The sequence below is a fragment of the Dermochelys coriacea genome, chromosome 6 (assembly GCF_009764565.3).
Source record: "Dermochelys coriacea isolate rDerCor1 chromosome 6, rDerCor1.pri.v4, whole genome shotgun sequence".
NCBI classification, from domain to species: Eukaryota; Metazoa; Chordata; order Testudines; family Dermochelyidae; genus Dermochelys; species Dermochelys coriacea.
Genome location: NC_050073.1, coordinates 101,103,592 through 101,125,995, shown reverse-complemented (window position 1 = coordinate 101,125,995; position 22,404 = coordinate 101,103,592). Strand labels below are relative to the sequence as shown.

The 22,404-nt window shown below is 40.0% G+C and overlaps 1 protein-coding gene across 14 annotated transcripts in view; it reads left to right on the top strand.

Annotated features, from left to right (window-relative positions):
* The window catches only part of DICER1 (dicer 1, ribonuclease III), a 119,141-nt gene that overhangs the window by 81,878 nt on the left and 14,859 nt on the right, over nucleotides 1–22,404 (top strand). For 13 of the 14 annotated variants that reach the window (XM_038405511.2, XM_043515987.1, XM_038405508.2 and 10 more), the window contains 11 exons: nucleotides 28–160; nucleotides 630–705; nucleotides 9,806–9,945; nucleotides 14,250–14,429; nucleotides 15,933–16,146; nucleotides 16,583–16,736; nucleotides 18,967–19,149; nucleotides 19,477–19,582; nucleotides 19,693–19,868; nucleotides 20,167–20,947; nucleotides 21,718–21,873. In XM_038405511.2, coding sequence (XP_038261439.1) covers nucleotides 28–160; nucleotides 630–705; nucleotides 9,806–9,945; nucleotides 14,250–14,429; nucleotides 15,933–16,146; nucleotides 16,583–16,736; nucleotides 18,967–19,149; nucleotides 19,477–19,582; nucleotides 19,693–19,868; nucleotides 20,167–20,947; nucleotides 21,718–21,873 — 2,299 coding nt within the window. Of the gene's footprint in view, nucleotides 1–27; nucleotides 161–629; nucleotides 706–9,805; nucleotides 9,946–14,249; nucleotides 14,430–15,932; nucleotides 16,147–16,582; nucleotides 16,737–18,966; nucleotides 19,150–19,476; nucleotides 19,583–19,692; nucleotides 19,869–20,166; nucleotides 20,948–21,717; nucleotides 21,874–22,404 lie in introns of those variants that run through there. The other variant, XR_006281896.1, reaches the window with a different exon arrangement.

Here is a 22,404-nt window from a genome sequence, read left to right as displayed (position 1 = left end):
GCTTTTTAAAACCTATTGTCAAATTAGGTACTGCGCAAGATTACCAAGCGATCCATTTACTCATCTGGCTCCTAAGTGTAAAACCCGAGAACTACCTGATACTACATTTTATTCAACTCTCTACCTGCCAATCAACTCACCTCTTCGAGCCTCTATTGTTGTAAGTACTTGGTATGGGGATGGAAATAAGTGAATTATGTATGTATGTATATATGCGTGAATTAATTTTCCATTGGCCTTAATTTGTAGCCAGTATATATGCTCTTTTCTTTTGCTGTAACACACACTGCTACTTCTTTTGTTTGTAGTCTGTTTTCTCAGCAACTTCCTTTCATTGTACACCCGAAAGACTTTTGCCGCTTTTCCCTCAGCTTCATGTTCATACACATTTGCTTATTTGAGTTGTGGGATGTGCTCCAGTTTTATTTATTTATTTATTTCTGCACTTTGCATAGGCAGTAGAAGAGTTGATACTGTTCTTTAAAACAGTAACTCCTTTGTGATGAGTTTTAATGTCTGTTCTTTCTGAGTTTATGAAACCATTATAATAAGTTCTCACCATGTAAATATATTGGTAAACTATGTACTGTTAAAGATAGATTTAAGATATTTTGTGAAATATTTTGTAGGGTCCTCCAATGAGTTGTGCAAGACTGGCTGAGAGAGTGGTAGCTCTTATTTGCTGTGAAAAACTTCACAAAATTGGTAAGTGTCTTTGAAAACAAGGATCTCTTTGGTTAAGGGGAAAAAATCTTTATATTGAGGCATTTGGAAAATTGTAGGTAAAGACTTCTGTCATCTGTAATATGGTAGTGGAGTTCATGGTTTAACCCCCATTGCACAATGTTCTGTGATGTGATCATATAATGAAATAATTTAACATGCATCCATGTAGAGGTGTAGAGTTAAGGTTGTCAAGGGAATCTTACCACTGAATTTCTGTGGTTTTTAAAATGGTAAATTCAATATCAGTTGTGGTAACATAACTTTTAACATGGAATGTGATTTTTATATAGGAAAAAATTTCAGTGTCAGCTAGCAAATCACATTTCAGAGTTCTGGTGTAATTTGAGAACTATATTTCTCAGCCATGAGAACCATAGAATATGATTTTTCTAAAAGTTCATTATAACAGCTTTTGTTATGTATAATCCAAAATTCAGTGCTTTAAGAGCAGCTTCTCTAGTTAACTACAAAATATTTATCAAAACTTTAAATTCTTCAAGTGCTGGTCCCTATGTGTGTTCCATATGTGAGTGTGCATTAGCACCGTACACCTGAATCCAGAAAGATCTTGCAAATAGTGTCCATTGGCCTACCTCTGAGCCCAGGTTCCTTTTGGGCTCTGCACCAAGGATATAAGGGGAGGTGTGGACTGACTCCTCCAGTTCCTTCGTACCACCACATGGCCTCAGTCGGAATCCTCCAGTGTCTGGAGCTATCCTCACATCGAGTTTGTCTTCATCTTGTAAATATAATTGTATATACTTTAAGTGGTTTTATAGTTTTCTGTATTGGTAGTGTAGCTTAGTTCCTCATCTGGTGGGGAACCCTCTCTGTCTCCCGTTTTGGGAGTAGGACTATGCCAGAATTTCGGGATTCAAAAACTCTCTATCCTGCCCTTGCTCTTTCTTGGTCAGTGATGACCACCTAAGTTCCCTCTTGGCTGCGTGGCCACACAGCAGCTTATTAAGCACTGTGCAGGGCTACGGCGGGGAAAGGTGCCTCTTCCACCTCAGCCCAGGTGCTGCTGTGGGGGGAGAGAATCATAGAATCATAGAATATCAGGGTTGGAAGGGACCCCAGAAGGTCATCTAGTCCAACCCCCTGCTCAAAGCAGGACCAAGTCCCAGTTAAATCATCCCAGCCAGGGCTTTGTCAAGCCTGACCTTAAAAACCTCTAAGGAAGGAGATTCTACCACCTCCCTAGGTAACGCATTCCAGTGTTTCACCACCCTCTTAGTGAAAAAGTTTTTCCTAATATCCAATCTAAACCTCCCCCATTGCAACTTGAGACCATTACTCCTCGTTCTGTCATCTGCTACCATTGAGAACAGTCTAGAGCCATCCTCTTTGAAACCCCCTTTCAGGTAGTTGAAAGCAGCTATCAAATCCCCCCTCATTCTTCTCTTCTGCAGACTAAACAATCCCAGCTCCCTCAGCCTCTCCTCATAAGTCATGTGCTCTAGACCCCTAATCATTTTCGTTGCCCTTCGTTGTACTCTTTCCAATTTATCCACATCCTTCCTGTAGTGTGGGGCCCAAAACTGGACACAGTACTCCAGATGAGGCCTCACCAGTGTCGAATAGAGGGGAACGATCACGTCCCTCGATCTGCTCGCTATGCCCCTACTTATACATCCCAAAATGCCATTGGCCTTCTTGGCAACAAGGGCACACTGCTGACTCATATCCAGCTTCTCGTCCACTGTCACCCCTAGGTCCTTTTCCGCAGAACTGCTGCCGAGCCATTCGGTCCCTAGTCTGTAGCGGTGCATTGGATTCTTCCATCCTAAGTGCAGGACCCTGCACTTATCCTTATTGAACCTCATTAGATTTCTTTTGGCCCAATCCTCCAATTTGTCTAGGTCCTTCTGTATCCTATCCCTCCCCTCCAGCGTATCTACCACTCCTCCCAGTTTAGTATCATCCGCAAATTTGCTGAGAGTGCAATCCACACCATCCTCCAGATCATTTATGAAGATATTGAACAAAACGGGCCCCAGGACCGACCCCTGGGGCACTCCACTTGACACCGGCTGCCAACTAGACATGGAGCCATTGATCACTACCCGTTGAGCCCGACAATCTAGCCAGCTTTCTACCCACCTTATAGTGCATTCATCCAGCCCATACTTCCTTAACTTGCTGACAAGAATGCTGTGGGAGACCGTGTCAAAAGCTTTGCTAAAGTCAAGAAACAATACATCCACTGCTTTCCCTTCATCCACAGAACCAGTAATCTCATCATAAAAGGCGATTAGATTAGTCAGGCATGACCTTCCCTTGGTGAATCCATGCTGACTGTTCCTGATCACTTTCCTCTCCTCTAAGTGCTTCAGGATTGATTCTTTGAGGACCTGCTCCATGATTTTTCCAGGGACTGAGGTGAGGCTGACCGGCCTGTAGTTCCCAGGATCCTCCTTCTTCCCTTTTTTAAAGATGGGCACTACATTAGCCTTTTTCCAGTCATCCGGGACTTCCCCCGTTCGCCACGAGTTTTCAAAGATAATGGCCAAGGGCTCTGCAATCACAGCCGCCAATTCCCTCAGCACTCTCGGATGCAATTCGTCCGGCCCCATGGACTTGTGCACGTCCAGCTTTTCTAAATAGTCCCTAACCACCTCTATCTCTACAGAGGGCTGGCCATCTCTTCCCCATTTTGTGTTGCCCAGCACAGCAGTCTGGGAGCTGACCTTGTTAGTGAAAACAGAAGCAAAAAAAGCATTGAGTACATTAGCTTTTTCCACATCCTCTGTCACTAGCTTGCCTCCCTCATTCAGTAAGGGGCCCACACTTTCCTTGGCTTTCTTCTTGTTGCCAACATACCTGAAGAAACCCTTCTTGTTACTCTTGACATCTCTTGCTAGCTGCAGCTCCAGGTGCGATTTGGCCCTCCTGATATCTTTCCTACATGCCCGAGCAATATTTTTATACTCTTCCCTGGTCATATGTCCAACCTCCCAGAGAGAGCTGGGGGGGTGCGGGGGGAGGAGTTCTCTCCGTGCTGTAGCCCCAGGGCAACCTGCACCCCAAAACCTCATCCCTGGGCCCCATCCTAGAGCCCTCACCCTCCCTGCACCCAACCCCCCTGTCCCAGCCCCCTTCTGCACCCCAAATCCCTCATCCACAGCCAGAGTCCTCCCCCCGCACCCCAACCCTCTGCCCCACCCTGAATCCCTTCCCACATTCCAAACCCCTCAGTCCCACCCCTGCCACATGAATTCTATGTGCACCAACATGGAGGTGATATGTAAGGAAAAATTAGAGGGAACACTGATGACCACCCATGCTGTCTTTACTGCCTTGGGGAAGTTCATGTCTCCTCCAAGTGCAATATTTGTTGCTTCTTCCCACCCCAGACCAAAGATAGATGAGAGGTCTGACTGAGGAAGTATCTCATGGAGAAAGCCCTGTCAAATCCAGGCTAGGGAGACACCTTAGTACATTGGCTGGAGCCTTTGAGCAGTTCTTCGCCGAGTATGAGCTCTGGAGCAGAGGCTGGATCAGTTAAATCTAAAGACCTGTTGCCTTGGGCCTCTCATAAGAGTGAGGGGAACTCTTTCAAGCATAAGAACAGACCATCCCCAGTCTAAGTAGCCTTCTCAGAGAAGGGATCCCTCCCAGTGTCCTTCCAAATCAGGTGAGTCTTTGCTTGTCAGTCTGCCAAAGCCTTTTGACCACAAAGGGAAAGCATACAAAATAAAAGCTTCCATGATACCGGTACCAACATCGGTGCTGAACACAACCTTAAAGAGTTGAAGTACCATCAGCTGCCAGTACTGATGAGCACCAGATGGGATCCTCTCCCCAGCTGTACCAACCCGGTTCTGAAAGCACCCACCAACAACTAAGTCTGTCATGGCATCGGATCCAGCAGAACTGACAACCAGGACTGTTTTGTACTCCAGAATGGACTGAGACATATATTACACCAGAGGATGTCTTCATCCTCCGGGATTCGCAATTTCCTCTACTTTATAGCCTGGTCCTTCTGAGGACTATATTGACCCCAGAAGGGGACGCCACTTCAAGAAGGAGGAGTCACTCCCCTATTCCATCCATAAGCCAGTCTTTTCTTCCACTGGTACTGACAGTACTGCTGATGGAACTGGATCTGCCCTTGCCATAGACTAAATGAGATGCCCAAGGCAAACCATCTCCTCAACCTATGGAGGTTATCCCAGACAGGACTTTGAGAATGTCTTGGACCTGTCCTCTGCACAAACATGGTTCCCCTCCAAGAGAGCACTGGTACCCACTGTCCTGAGGTCCATCCCAACCAGCCTTCAACCCTTCATACTGGCCCCTTGGCATCCATGGGACTCTTATGCATGACATACCAAATCCATGCACTCAACCAGAGTCTCACCATCCTTCTCCTACTAGACAACAGCATCCAGCTCTGCAGAAGTATATGGAAGAGGAAGATGATGAACTGGATCCTCTGGTACTAGCAGTGCCAACAGGCATATCATCTTCCTCACCTGATGAGGTAGTTACCCTGTCTTTGCTCTCACCCAGTGACCCTAGGCAATACCAAGCACTATTGGAGACATTGGCAGCAGAGCTTCAAATTCCATTAGAGGAAGTTCAAGATATGCACCACAAACTCTTGAACATGTGACAGCCCGCTGGACCCAATTGGGTAGCATCCCTGTGAATGAGGCCATTATTGAGGCCAGCTAAAGTGGTATGGCGTACACCAGTAACTTGTATCCCTACTCCTAAGGGGAAGAATTCTTGTTCACCGGCCCTACCCCTAACTCGCTAATAGCGCAAGCAGCCATGGAAAGATCCAGGAAGCAACACCCAGGAACTACCCATACGTACAAGGTAGCTTGACGCCTTGACCTGAGGAGGAAGGTATTCGCATCCATCAGTCTCCAGTTGAAAATTTCTAAGTACCAGGCCCTTTTATGAACTATGCAATGTTACTGGAGTTCAAAGATAAAACTCCTCAATGAGGACAGAGCTCAATTCCAGGCCCTTTTTGAGGAAGGTAGACTTGTGGCAAAACCTCACTGTAAGCTGCAGTGGAAGCAGCTGATACCACATCAAGATCTATGGCAACCACAATAGTAATGTGCCAGGAGTCATGGCTCCACTCTTCAGGGTTCCCAAGAGAGATTCAGAACACCACTGAGGAGTTTCCTTGTAATGAAACTAGTCTCTTTAATGAGAAAACAGACAAGTCTTTGCACTTGTTAAAAAACTGCAGGTCAACCCACTGCCCGCTAGGCGTTTATTCTCTGGGCCTGAAGAGGAAACGCCATAAATGACCATATAAACCAACACCTCTTTCCTTAGCCTTTCTATCACCGATGACCCTACAAAACTGCGCAACAAGCAACAAAAGGTTCAGAAATCAAGATATGCAGTCTCATCCATATCTGTGACAGCTACCCAACCTCAGCCACCAGCTAAACTATAGAGTGAGTGCCACTTCAGCATCATGGGAAAGGGTTCTATTCCAACTGTTTCGTATTTCCCAATAAAAAGGGAGGCTGGAGGGATTATTGACCTACATCAGCTAAATACCTTTATTTACAAATTAAAATTCTGCATGGTTACATTGGCATCAATAACTCCTTCCTTGGAAAAAGACACATGGTTTGCAGCTCTCCACGTAAAAGATGTTTGCTTTCATGTGATCGTCCACCTGTCCCGCAGAAGGTTCCTCAGTTTTCTGGTAGGTCAGGAACACTGTGAATACAGGGAACTCCTGCACAATTTGGCAATAGCACTCAGGGTCTTTGCAAAGGTCTTTCCAGTGGTGGGAGCGAAGATGAGATGAAACAGCTATACCATCTTCCTTTACTTGGATGACTGGCTTTGAACAAGTAGATAATGCCTAGGAGCTCTGATGGCAACCTCATCATTACTGGTTTTTGGCATCCTTGGCAATCTGCATAAAAAAATCTGTCCTGGTTCCCATGCAGATCAAAAGCTCTATAGGGGTGACCCTGGACTCGACTACAGCAAGGGCCTACTTTCCCATGGACAGATTCCATGCCATGAGCAGTCTAATAAACCAAGTCACACTCAGATGTTGAATGGTCCGGTTCTGTCTTTCTGTGTTAGGCCACGTAGACTATTATACCTATGTAATGCCTTTCACCAGGTTACATCTCCATTATCTACAAGTCTGGCTCCTGTCAGTGTATGCATCAGTCAGGCACACCATGAACTCTGTAGTGACAATTGCTGTCATGGTCAGAGCTTTACTCATCTGGTGGACGAACCTGGGACATGTATATGTTGGAGTCCTTTTCTTAGCTCCCAGACTCAACATGAGAATAATCATAGTCACATCCCTTGTGGGCTGGGGATCCCATGTGGATGGACACCTCGGAAAGCCAGTATGCATATCAACCTCCTAGAACTAAGAGTAGTCAGGTGGGCCTGCAATGCATTCCTTCCATTTATATAATCCCAACATTTCTGGATAAGGAAGGACCTGCTAACTCAAGAAAGCAGCAGGGTCAGGCATCCCAACCCAGATTCTCTTCACCTCACAGCTTGGTATTTAGATAGTTTTCAAACCCAAAGCATTCATGTTTGGCAGTTGAATTATTCTGAATAATAGCAGGAAAGATTCTACCAGAAGATGTTACCTAGTCACAGGGAGGAACTTCTATATCTGGGCACAATAGATTCAGTATTATCAGAGTCAGCAGGTATTCCTGCTATTTTAAGACATCGAGTCTCTATATTAGCTTGCTGTGGCCTCACCTAGCAGCATCAGTGCATGCCATCCTCTGATTGATAGCTATTCTATCTTTACTCATTCGGTATCAACCAGATTCCTAAAGGGTTTGACCAGGACCTATCCACCAGTAATGAATTCAGTGCCACAACAGGACCTCAGTCTTGTACTTTCAACACTTACCAGGCTATCTGTAGAACCATTGGCCATGTGCTTAATTCCCACCTATCAAGGAAGATTGCCTTCCTGGTTGCCATTATGTTGGCCAGCAGGGTGAGTGAGCTGGGGACTCTTATGGCTGACCCACCCTATACTAAATTTCACAAAGATATAGTATCCTTTCTCCCTCATCTGAAATTCATCCCAAATTAGTTTCCAAATTCTACATAAACTAATCAATTCACTTACCAATATTCTTCCCAAAGCCTCACGCCTTCAGCAAAGACAGGAGACTTCTTTGTCTTGAGCTCAGATGAGCACTGTGTTCTACATGCAAAGAATGAAACCTTTTAGGAAATCACTCGGACTGTTCGTTGTTTTTGCTTGACCTCATGCTTATTCTGCTTTATCTTCTCAGAGACTGTAATGGAATGTCTACACTGCAATTAAAAACATGTGACTGGTACATGCTAGCTGACTTGGGCTCATGGGCCTCGAGGTAAGGGGCTGTTTAATTGCGGTGTAGACTTCTAGGCTCGGACTAAAGCCTTGTCTGCAGAACCCTCTGAGGTGGGAGGGTCTCAGAGTTCAGGCTGCAGCCTGAGTCTATTCCACAAACAACCCTGTGAGCCTTAGTCAGCTGGCATGGGCCAGTCTAAGTGCAATGCAGCCATACCTTGCATGGATTTTTTTAATCAGTTAGCACATCTATTCCACGAGAGCACAGAAAGCCTAAGTAGCTTCTCTCAGAGAAGACCCTCTACTGGACATTTAAGGTGGCAACCTGGAGTTCCAGCAACACTTCTGAAAAGCATTATGTATTGGCCCAAGCCTCTTCTACTGACATAGCCTTTGGAGCTGCAGTGTTGCAAGCATATAGACTACTTGCATCCTCTCATCCCCCTCCTCTTTGAATACTATTTGTCAGGAATCGTGTGGAATACAATAGGGACTAGTGCACAAAAAAGAAATGGAGATTTAATTACCTGTAACTGGAAGTTCTTCAAGATGTGTTCCTATCTGTATTCCACTACATACTGTTCTTCCCCGCCGCCCCAGCTTTGAATTACAACTGGATTTGTGGTAGAGAAAGAACTGGAGAGGCATTGGTCTGCACTTCCACTTATATCCCCAGTGCAGAGCACAAGGGGAGCCAGGGTGCAGGCACGGAACAATAAACGCTATTTGCAATATTTTTTTGGTCTCAGGCTCATGATGTGCATGCGTACCCACATGTGGAATGCAGTCAGGGACCACACATCTCGAAGAACTTCCAGTTAAAAGTCAGTAATCTCCATTTCTAAAGAGGGCAAAGCAGATTTTCTCTGAGCCATAGAACGTAGTCAAAAAAATGAAAATCTCATGCTGACTTTAGCTGTAGTGCTGCTAGTAAATATGTCGTAAGTACATTTCTTTATTACAGTGTGTTTTTTAAACCAACATCCCATAGAATATTGCTAGAGGTGCTCTAAACCAATACAGAAAGTCTGTACATATCCAAAGAAAAGGGAGTAAGAAATCCTGGGTGGTAGACATTACTGTGTGCAAATTAGTCCAATCAAGTAATTCAATCCCAGGCTGCCTTTAATTGGTGTGGAAAGTTGATTTTTCTGTGACAACTTCAGCATAGGGAGAATATTTAAAATTTTTATTTTAAATGTACTTTGGAAATCTTAGAATTCTGCCATCAGTATTATTTTTACTCAGAACAAATTAGCAGCTTTAACTGGTAAGAGGTTAATGTGTGCATGGAATCACGATTAGCATGTTCTCACTACTATTTAGTGAGGTCACTTAAATATTGTGTAGCCTCTAAGGGTATGTTTACACTACATTTGGACACCCATGGCTGGCCTGTGCCAGCTGGCTCGGACTCATGGGGCTTGGGCTGTTTAATGGAAGTGTAGATGTTCAGGCTTGAACTGCAGCCTAAGCTCTAGGACCCTCCTACCTCACTGGGTATTACAGCATGGCCTCTAGTCTGAACCCTAACATCTACACCAGTTAAACAGCCCTTAGCCCAAGCCCTGCGAGCCTGAGTCAGCTGGCATGGGCCAGCTGCAGATTTTTAATTGCAGTGTAGACATACCCTCAATTTCATCTTGCAGGTTATATGGTAGTTATTCCATTGAATGAACACAGCTAATCCATAATATTTGAAGAATTGAAATGTGATTATTCATACTACTATTCACCTGTACTCATTAATAAAACTAGGTGAACTGGATGACCACTTGATGCCGGTTGGTAAAGAAACGGTTAAGTATGAGGAGGAGCTTGATTTACATGATGAAGAAGAAACCAGTGTTCCAGGAAGACCAGGATCTACAAAACGAAGGCAGTGCTACCCTAAAGCTGTTAGTATCATTCATTGCTGTCCACATCTAAGATTTAATATATTCTGTTATAGTCTGGAAATAAGACAAGCTTTCTAAGTTTGTCTCTAACTTGTCTGACAAAGGGGTGTTTTTCAAATGAAGGTTTTATTTTAAGGTGTGTCAAGGTTTCTTCCCCACTCTGAACTCTAGGGTACAGATGTGGGGACCTGCATGAAAACCCCCTAAGCTTATTTTTACCAGCTTAGATTAAAACTTCCCCAAGGTACAAACTATTTTATCTTTTGTCCTTGGACTTTATTGCTGCCACCACCAAGCATCTAACAGATATATATAACAGGGAAAGAGCCCGCTTGGAAACGTCTTTCCCCTCAAATCCTCCCAAACCCTACACCCTCTTTCCTGGGGAAGGCTTGATAAAAATCCTCACCAATTTGCATAGGTGAACACAGACCCAAACCCTTGGATCTTAAGAACAATGAAAAAGCAATCAGGTTCTTAAAAGAAGAATTTTAATTCTTAAAAAAAAAAGTAAAAGAATCACCTCTGTAAAATCAGGATGGTAAATACCTTACAGGATAATCAGATTCAAAACATAGAGAATCCCTCTAAGCAAAACCTTAAGTTTCAAAAAGGCACAAAAACAGGAATATTCATTCCATTCAGCACAGCTTATTTTCTCAGCCATTTAAACAAAACAGAATCTAACGCATATCTAGCTAGATTACTTAAAAGTTCTAAGACTCCATTCCTTTTCTATTCCCGGCAAAAGCATCACACAGACAGAGAGCCTTTGTTTCTCCCCCCCCCCCCCCCCCCTCCAGCTTTGAAAGTATCTTGCCTCCTCATTGCTCATTTTGGTCAGGTGCCAGCAAGGTTATCCCTAGCTTCTTAACCCTTTACAGGTGAAAGGGTTTTTCCTCTGGCCAGGAGGGATTTTAAAGGTGTTTACCCTTCCCTTTATATTTATGACAAGGTGTGTTTCAAACTTTTTAGCAGGATGGTCTTTACATTACAAAATATATAGTACTGACTTGTAGCTGCATGTCTGTCTCCCTTTTAGAGAAAAGAGGGTAAGTACTAGCTGTCAAGGTGAATCTGTTCAGAGGAATGAAAAATGGTTTGCATGCTAGCTAACACTCTTTTTTTGTTTTTGTTTTGTTTAAAAAAAATTAGCTAGTTGCATTTTATCCCATGTATAATTACTATTATATTATAGCTTTCAAAGCTGGTTAAAAGAAACAAAAATAAACTGAAATTTTGGATGAAGTTTTTTCTTCCTTTTGAAAAAAAAATTGTCTCGTTGTAATATTCAGACAGTTTTTCTTCTGTACATCACAAAGATAGCTTTCTATCCCTGATGGAGTCTTGAAAATCATGGACCAAATTCTCTGTGTAACAGTGCAATTCTGTTGAAGTCAGTGAAGTTTCACTAATGTAATTGAGTGGAAAACTTGTCCCAAAGAAACTCACAAGTGTCAGAAGAAGTTTGTTTTTAAAAAAAAAAAAAAAAAAAAAAAACACACTTCAGGATCCGGTTCAATATGTCAAAGTATAGAAAGTAAAGAATTTCTTTCTAAAGTCTGTGAAATGAAGTCATGTGACTCAAAGACTGTTGTTGATAATTTTGATTTTTGGACATTTCCAGAGGCGGAACTCGCTGCTTTTTTATTAATTTCAGATATTTAATTTTGATTTAAAGGTTTACCATTTGAGCATGGAACATCAAATTCTTTCGGTTTGAACCGTAGGTTGGTAGAGATCACTTTTTTCAAATAGAGATTTATTAAGGCACAGTGTTGGTATAAGTCATGTTATTTCATAAACATGTTTATCACTTTACAGGAGTATTCTATTAGATTTATTTAACGTAATATATAATAGGATAACTAGTGCAGAGTTGAACTTTCACTTTAACAGGTTTGTTATAACCTGCATTCTTCATCATGGAAAGTTCCACAGATCCATTATGGGTGGGTCTTCAACCTGCTTCCATGGATGTAGAACCAGACCTGTCAGTCACTGGTAGCAGAAGAAGGCCTCATTCCCTGAAATTCCTTCCAGAGGATTGATATTTAGTAGTACAGGGTATATCCTTTCAACCAGTGTATTTCATAACTGCTCAGGAGGGCCATGGCAACCTCGATTAAAAACGGAGCCAAGAGACTGAAAAAACAACCCAAAGATTCTACCATATGCACCAGCTCAGATCCAACTTGGTGTCTGTCCCAAAAATAGATTTGGTGCACACACGTATCTCAGTCTTCTCCATCAAGGGCATGGTGATCCCAGCTGAGGGAGATTCTTCCACCAAAAAGACACCATTGATGAGAGAGTGAACTCCTTAATCAGAAGGAGTTGCAAGGTGACTGTGGACATCCACAACCTCTATGTACTTCACAAGAGAAGTTTTGAGTCATCTTTCTGGAAAAATTCTTTATCAGCAGCCTTCAGTCATATCTAGGGATATTCTGTTGCTCTCATCCAGAGCAGTGGGATACAATATAGTATCATGTAGGCATACGTATCATCAATCGTAGAGAATATTTGTCCAGGTAAATCAGCTTCTGGGAATTCCCACACACTCCAGTGGGAAGCTTTTTGGGAATCAATGGATAAGATAGTCACAGTCACCGGAAAAATCTAGGGAAAACTTGACCCTAGTCAGATATTCTAGAAAGGAATATAGATAACATGAAATTTTCAGTCCCAAAAGTACAACAAAAGAGAGGACCTCTTCAGAAGCAGTAGATTGAACAGTCCAGGGTAAATGGGGAAAACCTATTTTCTACAGCACTAAGAACCTGTTCATCAGTTTGAGCCACTGGAAGAGGTATGATCATATTTCCTTTCCATCAGAGTGCCCTTCCCAATATCTGTTACCTCAATAAGAAGAAAAGGAGTACTTGTGGCACCTTAGAGACTAACAAATTTATTAGAGCATAAGCTTTCATGAGCTACAGCTCACTTCATCGGATGCATTTCATCCGATGAAGTGAGCTGTAGCTCACGAAAGCTTATGCTCTAATAAATTTGTTAGTCTCTAAGGTGCCACAAGTACTCCTTTTCTTTTTGCGAATACAGACTAACACGGCTGCTACTCTGATACCTCAATAAGGTAACTTTTTGCAATATGGAGTGTGCTCAAAAGGCTCAGTAAAATACTTGTCATTCTGAGAAGATGATTTTTCAAACTGGCACAAAGAAAACTGTGTTTTTCATAGAAATCAAGAATTTTTCCCATGTTTTTTTCCCAACTCTGCATCTGTAAAAGAAGCTTTAGCACATTTCAGATCTACAAGAAGTACTCGGGGGGGTTTTATGTAAAAGCCAGGAGGATATCTAAAACATCTAGTTTTTTGATTAATCCAGATGGAGTATTTTTCACCCCTGCAAAATAATAAACCTTACTCTTCTATCAAATATCAAATCCTATTTCTTAAGAGCAACAATGAGCACATGAGCAGAAAAGTTATATGGTTCCTACAAGGAGAACTGGAAGTCAGTCACCTGATCACCATAAATACATATGTTCACTGAAATCCACAGATTTGGTCATCCAAACTTCAGCCAGTATCATTTTAAGCAGAAGAATTCTGTGGCCTAATGCCACAGCCAAGGAAAGATGGAGTGTAGATATAGTTTGCTTCATTTTTTGTGTACAAAAGTAAAGATTGAACTTGCTTCTCATTCTGGAGACATACTACTGAAAAAATCCTAGTGCAGTGGGTCTTTCAATCTTAGCAGGTGAAGAATGGGAAGACTTATCCAACCTTTATATTAAAAACTGCCTTTATTTGAGAAATAAGGACCACAGAGCCTGGACACAAAGGGGTTATCCAGAGATGGATAGAGATGGAAAATGGTATTCAAAGCTTTCATTTTATTCATAGGGAAGATTATTCTGGTGCTCTGCAGTAGGAGAGACTTTTGTTTTTCAACGTAGAATTAACACAATTGTTCATTTAGGAAAGTAATAATTGTCTCAGCTAGCAGGAAGTTCTGGGCATAAGGCATTCTGCTGCTGACTAATGACTGAGGTCTGGTTTTGCCCTCAACCTGCAAGGAGGCTGAAGACCAGTATTAATGGGTCTTGCTGTTCCAAAAAAAAAAGGGGGGGGGGAGAAATTCAGGTTAGTTTGGGTGAATTTTCCTGTTCTTCCTTTTAGAAACATATCTCCAAAGGTTTTAATAAAGTATAATAATTTTGTTTCATTCCAGTCTCAAGATATCTTATGAAATATTTGTTCTAGGAATGAGAATTTAAGTGAAGTTTGAAGTGTTGAAATAGTCATATTAATGTATTTTTCTCTCTTTGATTGTAGATTCCAGAATGTTTGAGAGATAGTTACCCCAAACCTGATCATCCCTGTTATCTGTATGTAATAGGAATGGTGTTAACTACCCCTTTGCCTGACGAGCTCAACTTTAGGAGGCGAAAGCTGTATCCTCCTGAGGATACAACAAGATGCTTTGGAATACTGACAGCCAAACCTATACCTCAGGTAATGAATCTGACTTTCTCTTACCCTTCTGTGCCTGACAGTCCTACTACTGTTCATGACTCAAAGCACTGAGGCAGGCCAGAGACCAGACCACATGTCAACTCTGCCTTCCTGGAGAAATCTTGAACATTGGATCTCCAATTATCATAGAGTGTTGTGTACAGTTATTTCCACAGTTTTTCCTATCAAACTTTCCTCATTGTCATTTTATATTCTCTGATTGAGAATACCAAATTCTTCTTCCGAGGTAGGACATCTCTGACTAGCCTCATCTGAGATGAAAATAGGAGACAAGGCTAAGCACAGGCTGAGGAAATACACCTCTTTCTGTGCTTTTTCCCAGCCATCCATTGAGAGGGGATCTGTGCTTATGTTGTGCTCAGAACAAATCATGTTCTGTTACCTGCTCAGAGGGTTTGTCCAGGCAATTCCAACCATGGCCCTGCACTCAGCAATATCACCAGCACTCCGCAGCTCCTTCAGCGCCTCTATAGCAGCAGGACTCCGTAATATCACAGTGCAGGGGTTATGGACATTTTTAGAGCTCTGCCACTCCCTCACTATAATGTCCACCTAGTATTCCTGGGGTACCTGTCCCACATTCATCAACTCTCTCACTCCCAGAAGTCTTCATCTGACTATTGGTAAAGGTAATAACGTCTCCCTCCCCATAAATCATCCCATGGATGTTATGTTTTATAGGGACACAAGTCCCATTACACACCCTCTTTCTCAGCACACTCCTCCCCCACTGCCGTTCAGACCCTTTGGGCCACTCATTTATAATTCTGTGCCTTTCTGGGCACAGAATCTTATCAGTCCGACTCTAGGAAACTGTAACTTCAGTTTCACTAGTGTCTGCTCTTTGTGCATCAGCTCGTGCACAGCATCACCACTGAGGCCGTTTCTAGCAATGGCTCTCCACACCTGCCTCTTATAAAACTTGCTGACAAGTTGAGAAACGAGTAAAGTCTTTCATGGTAGTTCTCATTAGCACAAGGAAAGAGATAATTGCATTGTTTCTGATTCAGATTCTGATCAATCCTAAAAGAAATAGTTAAGGATCAAATCCAGAAGAAAATGTCCTTCACCTAGTCTCTCTTCACAGGAGAGAATGAAATCCTCAGTGAAGACATGAGGATAGCACTACCCTTCTTATTGATAAGAAAATGCAGGGAAATTAAGAAAAACTCTAGAGAGAAGCCAAAATTTAAAAAGGGAACTTTATCAGGTAGCCCCTGCTCTCTAAAAAAGGGCCATTTTCTAGGGTAGAGAGAACTTAAACTTTTCTGAACAGTGAAACGGTCTCTGTTTCAAAATGATGGCTTCCACTTGTGTTTCTGTATGTGTAAATTAATGTTCATTAATACCTAAATCCTGACTAAACATTAATCACTGTTCTATTGGGACAGTTTTATTCTGGAAGAAGTATTTATGGCATTTTCCAAGACATCTTTCAGTATCTAATTTTTGTTATCTTTTGGTTTCTCTTTATGGACTTAGATTCCTCACTTTCCTGTGTACACACGTTCTGGAGAGGTTACTATATCTATTGAGCTAAAGAAGTCTGGTTTTATGTTGTCTTTACAAATGCTTGAGCTGATCACAAGACTTCACCAGTACATTTTCTCACACATTCTTCGGCTTGAGAAACCTGCACTAGAGTTCAGACCTACAGAAGCTGATTCAGCCTATTGTGTTCTACCTCTTAATGTTGGTAAGGATTGAGTTTCTTTAAATATTCCCTTTAGTTTGCTTTATAACAACAAACTAGTTACTTTAGTATTTTGTCATCCTTCAGAGTTATCATATTTCATATGTAATTTAATATAGTAATAACAGCTGAAATATATTAGTATGCGAGTTTGATTCTGTTACGGTTCCTCAATTTTGCAATTCTAAGTGTGCTTGAAATGAGTACAAATCATCTCTTAGCAGTATGTTTTCAGGTGAATCAGGAAGAATCTAAAAATATCTAGGTGTGCTGTTATAAGTGGAAGGTTTACCTCAAGATTTTAGGGAAGAGGGGAGGCAAAGAGTGTGTTGACAGCAAATAGTCTATCTGAAAAGTAAGACTTTACAAGTTAAAAATAATACGGCTTCCATTTTGGGAAACCCAACAAAATAAATGAAATATGTCTTTTCTTTTTAAGTTGATGACTCCAGCACTTTGGACATTGACTTTAAGTTTATGGAAGATATTGAAAAATCTGAAGCACGTACAGGCATTCCCAGTACAAAGTACACAAAAGAAACTCCATTTATTTTCAAATTAGAAGATTACCAGGATGCAGTTATCATTCCAAGGTGAGGATTGTATCGTCTGTGACATTGGGTATGTAGAAAATGTATGGGTATAAGTATTTGCCATATAAGTTATGTAACTAATATATTGGAGCAAAGCATATTTAGCATACACCATAAACCTGATAACATTTGATGATAAATTACATTATTTAATTATATAGAGTCGTTTTGATGACAAGTTTGTGGTATGATTCATATAGAAATATAATACTGGGATTTTAATGTATTGTCACTAAAAAATCTGTTACATCCCCATAAGGAACAGTGCAAGTCACCACACAACTTTCATAGTATTCTGCCAAAAGCTATGACTCTACCAGCAGCTAGTTTACTGGAACTGTTTTAAATTGGAGAGACTGGTGGTGATCCTGTCTCTAGTTACATCTCCTTGATACTGAAGTCTTGCCAGAGCAGTCCCAAAACAGTGAAGAATGACCCTCTCAGTGCAGCTCCATCAGCAGTAGCAATGATTGGAGTGATAGCGGAGACAAGCTGTGGCCACCAGTGTTTTAACCACCATGTTGTCTAACTATGGCTTAATGACATGGGGGTAGATCCTAAACTGGCATAAATGTCATAGTTGCATTGACTTCAGTGAAACTAAGACATTTGATCGCAGCTGGGGATTTGCCCCATAAAATACAGTGGATGATCTTAGCTAGCACCCCCTCTGTTGCTACCCCCCGTGGAACTGCATTGGTGGTAGTAACAATTGGAGACTTAGAAGTTCAGGAGGGAGAGACTTGAATTACACTCCAGCGAGAATTATTTGTTGCCAACTAATAATGGCTAGGCAAAGTGGGATGGACAACATGGACTACTGACGTAATTGAATATTTTGTCTTATTTGTTTGCATCTTAAAAGAGAAAACCTCTTAACACCTGAAAATAGTGCATGTATTCAGTCTACATAGAACTGTGATAGAAATGTGTGTTATACCCCTGTTTGTTTGACTGGAAGGGATTGTCTCTTAACTATGTGTTTGTACAATGCCCAGAATCATTAGAGTACACATAATAAGTATGCAAGGGCTGATAAGATAAATGAGTTTTCTGAAGGCTGCTTTAACTTAAGCATCCACTTTTCCAAAATTTTGAAAAAAATAAAAAATCAGATGGTCCTGGAAAGTAACAGTCTTTGCCACTTCGGAATGAGGTTGAAAAGATTAAATAAATTATTAGAGATTTTACTTCATTTAGAGAAGTCTACAGCTCACTTCATCGGATGCACTCAGTGGAAATTTTTTAAGAATGCAGACTAACACGGCTGCTACTCTGAAACCTGATTTCTGATGTGTCTGTCATTTTCAATTCCTAAGACCAAAGTGCCAAAAAAAAATATGCAAATCTCATAGTTAAGACTATATCTTGCTAGCTATCACAATTTGTGCAAAATGGTGTGTGAACATCACATTTATACTAGCTTTAAAGGGCAGAACTAAACCTCTTGAGTATTCCAGTGCTAGAAAATGAATATTTGAAACTTCTTTTTCTACTTTTTAAGAAGGAAGAGGCCATAAATGGGTTGAGAACCAGACTCAAATGCAAAATGTAGTATTGGTATCATTCCTGCTTCTGTGGAACATTCACCTACTCTATGGGACAAACATCCTCCCATCTTTCTTCAAGGGATTTTTTTAATTTTGCATTTGCCTTGTGGTCTTTTTGGTTTGTCTTAGGGATTTTTTTATTTATTTGAAATAACAGCTTGTTGAAATAACAAAAAATCTGTTTGTTTAAGCATTTTAAAATTGTGTGATAGGACCAATGTCTTTTTATAGAAAGTTTAAACATATTTAAGAGCTTCTGAAAATTTTTTAAAACTGTTGGGACTAAATTTCTATATTGGTTAACAGAAATATTTATCATTTTGTAAATAAGTGCTCAGATGAAGCAGATAGTCTAAAATATATATTTATTGTATTATACATAACCCTTTTAAAATTGATACTTAATTTTATTAAAATTAGGTGTTCTGGGTTCCTATTTCTTCATAGAAAGTAATTGTAAAGGGTAATTGATTTTTTTTCTACTCTGTTGTGTATTAGTTCTTATACTGCACTCATCGTCATAATCTTTGATTTGTCACATCTGTTCAGTTTCTGCACAAAGAACTAATTACTTGAGTTATTTAACAACTTTGCATCTGATCCCAATGCAGAATCAGAGCCTTGGGTAGAAAATTTGCTCAAAGAATGCTTTTCATTCCAAGCTATCTGATTTTATTTAGGTATCGAAATTTTGATCAGCCTCATCGATTCTATGTAGCTGATGTATACACTGATCTTACTCCACTGAGTAAATTTCCTTCCCCTGAATATGAAACTTTTGCTGAATATTATAAAACAAAGTATAATCTTGACCTGACCAATCTCAACCAGCCACTGCTGGATGTGGACCACACATCTTCAAGGTGAGGAGATTCTGAATAGTATAAACCTAGTTTAATTCTTCTTTGGGTTTTATATTTTATGGTCTTGCAACATGTATAATGAAACATTTTGTAAACTGTGTAATAAAGTTGCAATCTTATTTTCAAAATTTTGGGTGTAATTTTTTGGGCAGTCAACTTGAGCCATCATTAAAGGACCTGATTTTCAGAGGGCAAATGCTTTCTGAAAACAAGGTTTGTTTAAAAGTGTTGATGGTCAAAATCATTTGAAAACTTAGTTCAGCATGGTTTAATTAGATTTTTTTGTATATTTACATTAAAGAAAATATTCTCACAATATATTTGTAGACTTAATCTTTTGACTCCTCGCCATTTGAATCAGAAGGGGAAAGCTCTTCCACTAAGCAGCGCTGAGAAGAGGAAAGCTAAGTGGGAAAGTCTGCAAAATAAGCAGGTAATGAACTGCTTTCCATTCTAAATTGTTTAATTCAGCTTAAATCATTAACCATACTTAAGAGTTTTTGAGATTATTTTTAAAAGTAAAACTCTTTCCCCTCTTCAAAGATATTGGTTCCGGAACTCTGTGCTATACATCCTATTCCAGCATCGCTGTGGAGAAAAGCAGTTTGTCTCCCCAGCATACTTTATCGTCTGCACTGCCTGTTGACAGCTGAGGAACTGAGAGCCCAAACAGCCACTGATGCTGGTGTAGGGGTTAAATCACTTCCTGCAGACTTCAGGTATTTACTATGCCACACATATATGTATTCTAAATCTTCTTGAACAATTAAGTGAATATTTGCAAATGCTGGAACAGTGCAAAATTGATCTGCTCTATATGGCTCATATAATTTTTTCAGTTGGGCATATAGCTAGAAAATACTTGATTGTAAATAGTGGAGTTGGATACTACAATGACCTTTGTTTTAAAAAGGCCCTACTTTTTTAATATGTAAAAACTAATATACATATGGAGTTTTCTTATGCCTTCACTTTGAGATATTTTTAAATAAAAAAAATCAACATTTTTTTTTGCAGATATCCTAACCTGGACTTTGGGTGGAAAAAGTCCATTGACAGCAAATCCTTCATCTCTATTCCTAGCTCCTCTTTAGCAGAGAATGAAAATTACTGTAAGCACAGCACAATTGTAGTCCCTGAAAATGCTGCACAACAAGGTGCTACAAGAGCCTCCTCTGCAGAAAATCATGACCAAATGTCTGTGAACTACATAACATTGCTCAATGAGTCACCCAGTAAACTCCAAATTGATGTATCGGTAGAACTTGCAGCAATTAATGGTGTTTCTTATAATAAAAATCTTGCCAATGGCAAATGTGATTTAGTTAACAGAGACTTTTGCCAAGGAAATCAACTGAATTACTGCAGGCAGGAAATACCTGTACAACCAACTACCTCATATCCCATTCAGAATTTATACAACGAGAACCAGCCCAAGCCCAGCAATGAATGTACTCTACTGAGTAATAAATACCGTGATGGAAATGTTAACAGATCTACCTCAGATGGAAGCCCCAAAATGGCAGTGACCACCAGTACTTCAGAAGCTCTTAATTTTTCAAAAGACAGAATGGATTCTGAAAAGAACTGTTCCAGTGGATACTCCGTAAAAACTCTTGGCCCAAACCCTGGTCTCATTCTTCAGGCTTTGACTCTTTCAAATGCTAGTGATGGATTTAATCTAGAGCGGCTCGAAATGCTTGGTGATTCATTTTTAAAGCATGCCATCACTACATATTTGTTTTGCACTTACCCAGATGCTCATGAGGGACGCCTGTCATATATGAGAAGTAAAAAAGTGAGTAGCTAATGATCTATCACTATTCTGTTAAACAATGGCTACAATACATGATTTATAGATAAAATATTTGAACACTGAATATGTAATATGTTAATACATATTTATATTTACCAGATATTTTCATGTCTAAAATAAAATTACAACCTGTGTTTATAAATTTGCTAGCATACATGTTAGGAATACAATTATACAATACAATCCTCTCTTCTTTAAAATGACTAAAATAATTCATTTGAGATACCATCAAAATAAATTAATTATATCATAATTAAAGCTACATTTATGGTCAAATTTCTCCTGAGAACTGTTAATTTTTTTTATGCCAAGGTTTAATTTAAACAAGGGGCTTGTGATACATCTTGTTAAGGTGGTAATCGAGAATGCTACTATATAATGGGATATTTATTGTGTAAATTTTTTACTATTATTCAGAAAGTTATAATTTTATTTATAAATAAGGCTTTAACTTTTCAAGAAGCTATAGACATAAATGTTAAAAAGTTACTTCTGTTTTTAGGCCAGGATTTGACCAGTCACAGGTACTGTATTAGGAAGTCTGCATAATAACCTCTGAGAACTGGAAAATATATCTGTATATAAATTATCATATGCATGTTTTATTTTAAATAAGAAATGCATGACTGTTTTACAAACATGCTATTATTTATTTTATTGTTTAGGCACATAAAATTGTTTATATTTGTATTCCCATATACTTTTGTATGCATGTATACGTAGATGTTTATAAGTGTTTTTTTTTCTTAAAGGTCAGCAATTGTAACTTGTATCGTCTTGGGAAGAAGAAAGGGCTGCCTAGTCGTATGGTGGTATCTATTTTTGATCCACCCGTCAATTGGCTCCCTCCTGGTTACATAGTAAACCAAGACAAGAGTAACGCAGATAAATGGGAGAAAGATGAAATGGTAAGCTGTCATTGAAATATGTAAGACTTAAATATCTTTTTGTATATATTATTATATCACAAGGTGGATGGATGGGAAAATGAGCTTTCATTTTATCATGGTTTAGCAAAATATAGCTTCCTACATCTTCATTTCCTACTTTTCTTTAAAATATCTCTAATTTATGAAAAATGTGGGAGAAAGAGAAGTTGATGGAGAACTTAGGAAGGGCAATTTGTGGAACAAATTGCTGAACATAGTTCAGAAATGAGTGTATATCTTAGTGGTATAAGAGCTTAAATATTTTAAAAGAAAGCTTCCATCCATTATTCTCAGCACTCTTTTGTGGAAGCTCACGTAATTTGAAGTGTTTCTCCCTTCATGCAAACTGTGAAATATATGTATAAATGATGTTTTTGCCTAACATTTTTGTACTGCACACTATTGATGGCTAAACATCATTTTGCTGAAAAATGAGCCCATCTTTGGCAATATGGGCAGCACAAGGTGCCCCCTAACTGCTTCCTAGTACAACTAGTATTTCGTAGTTGT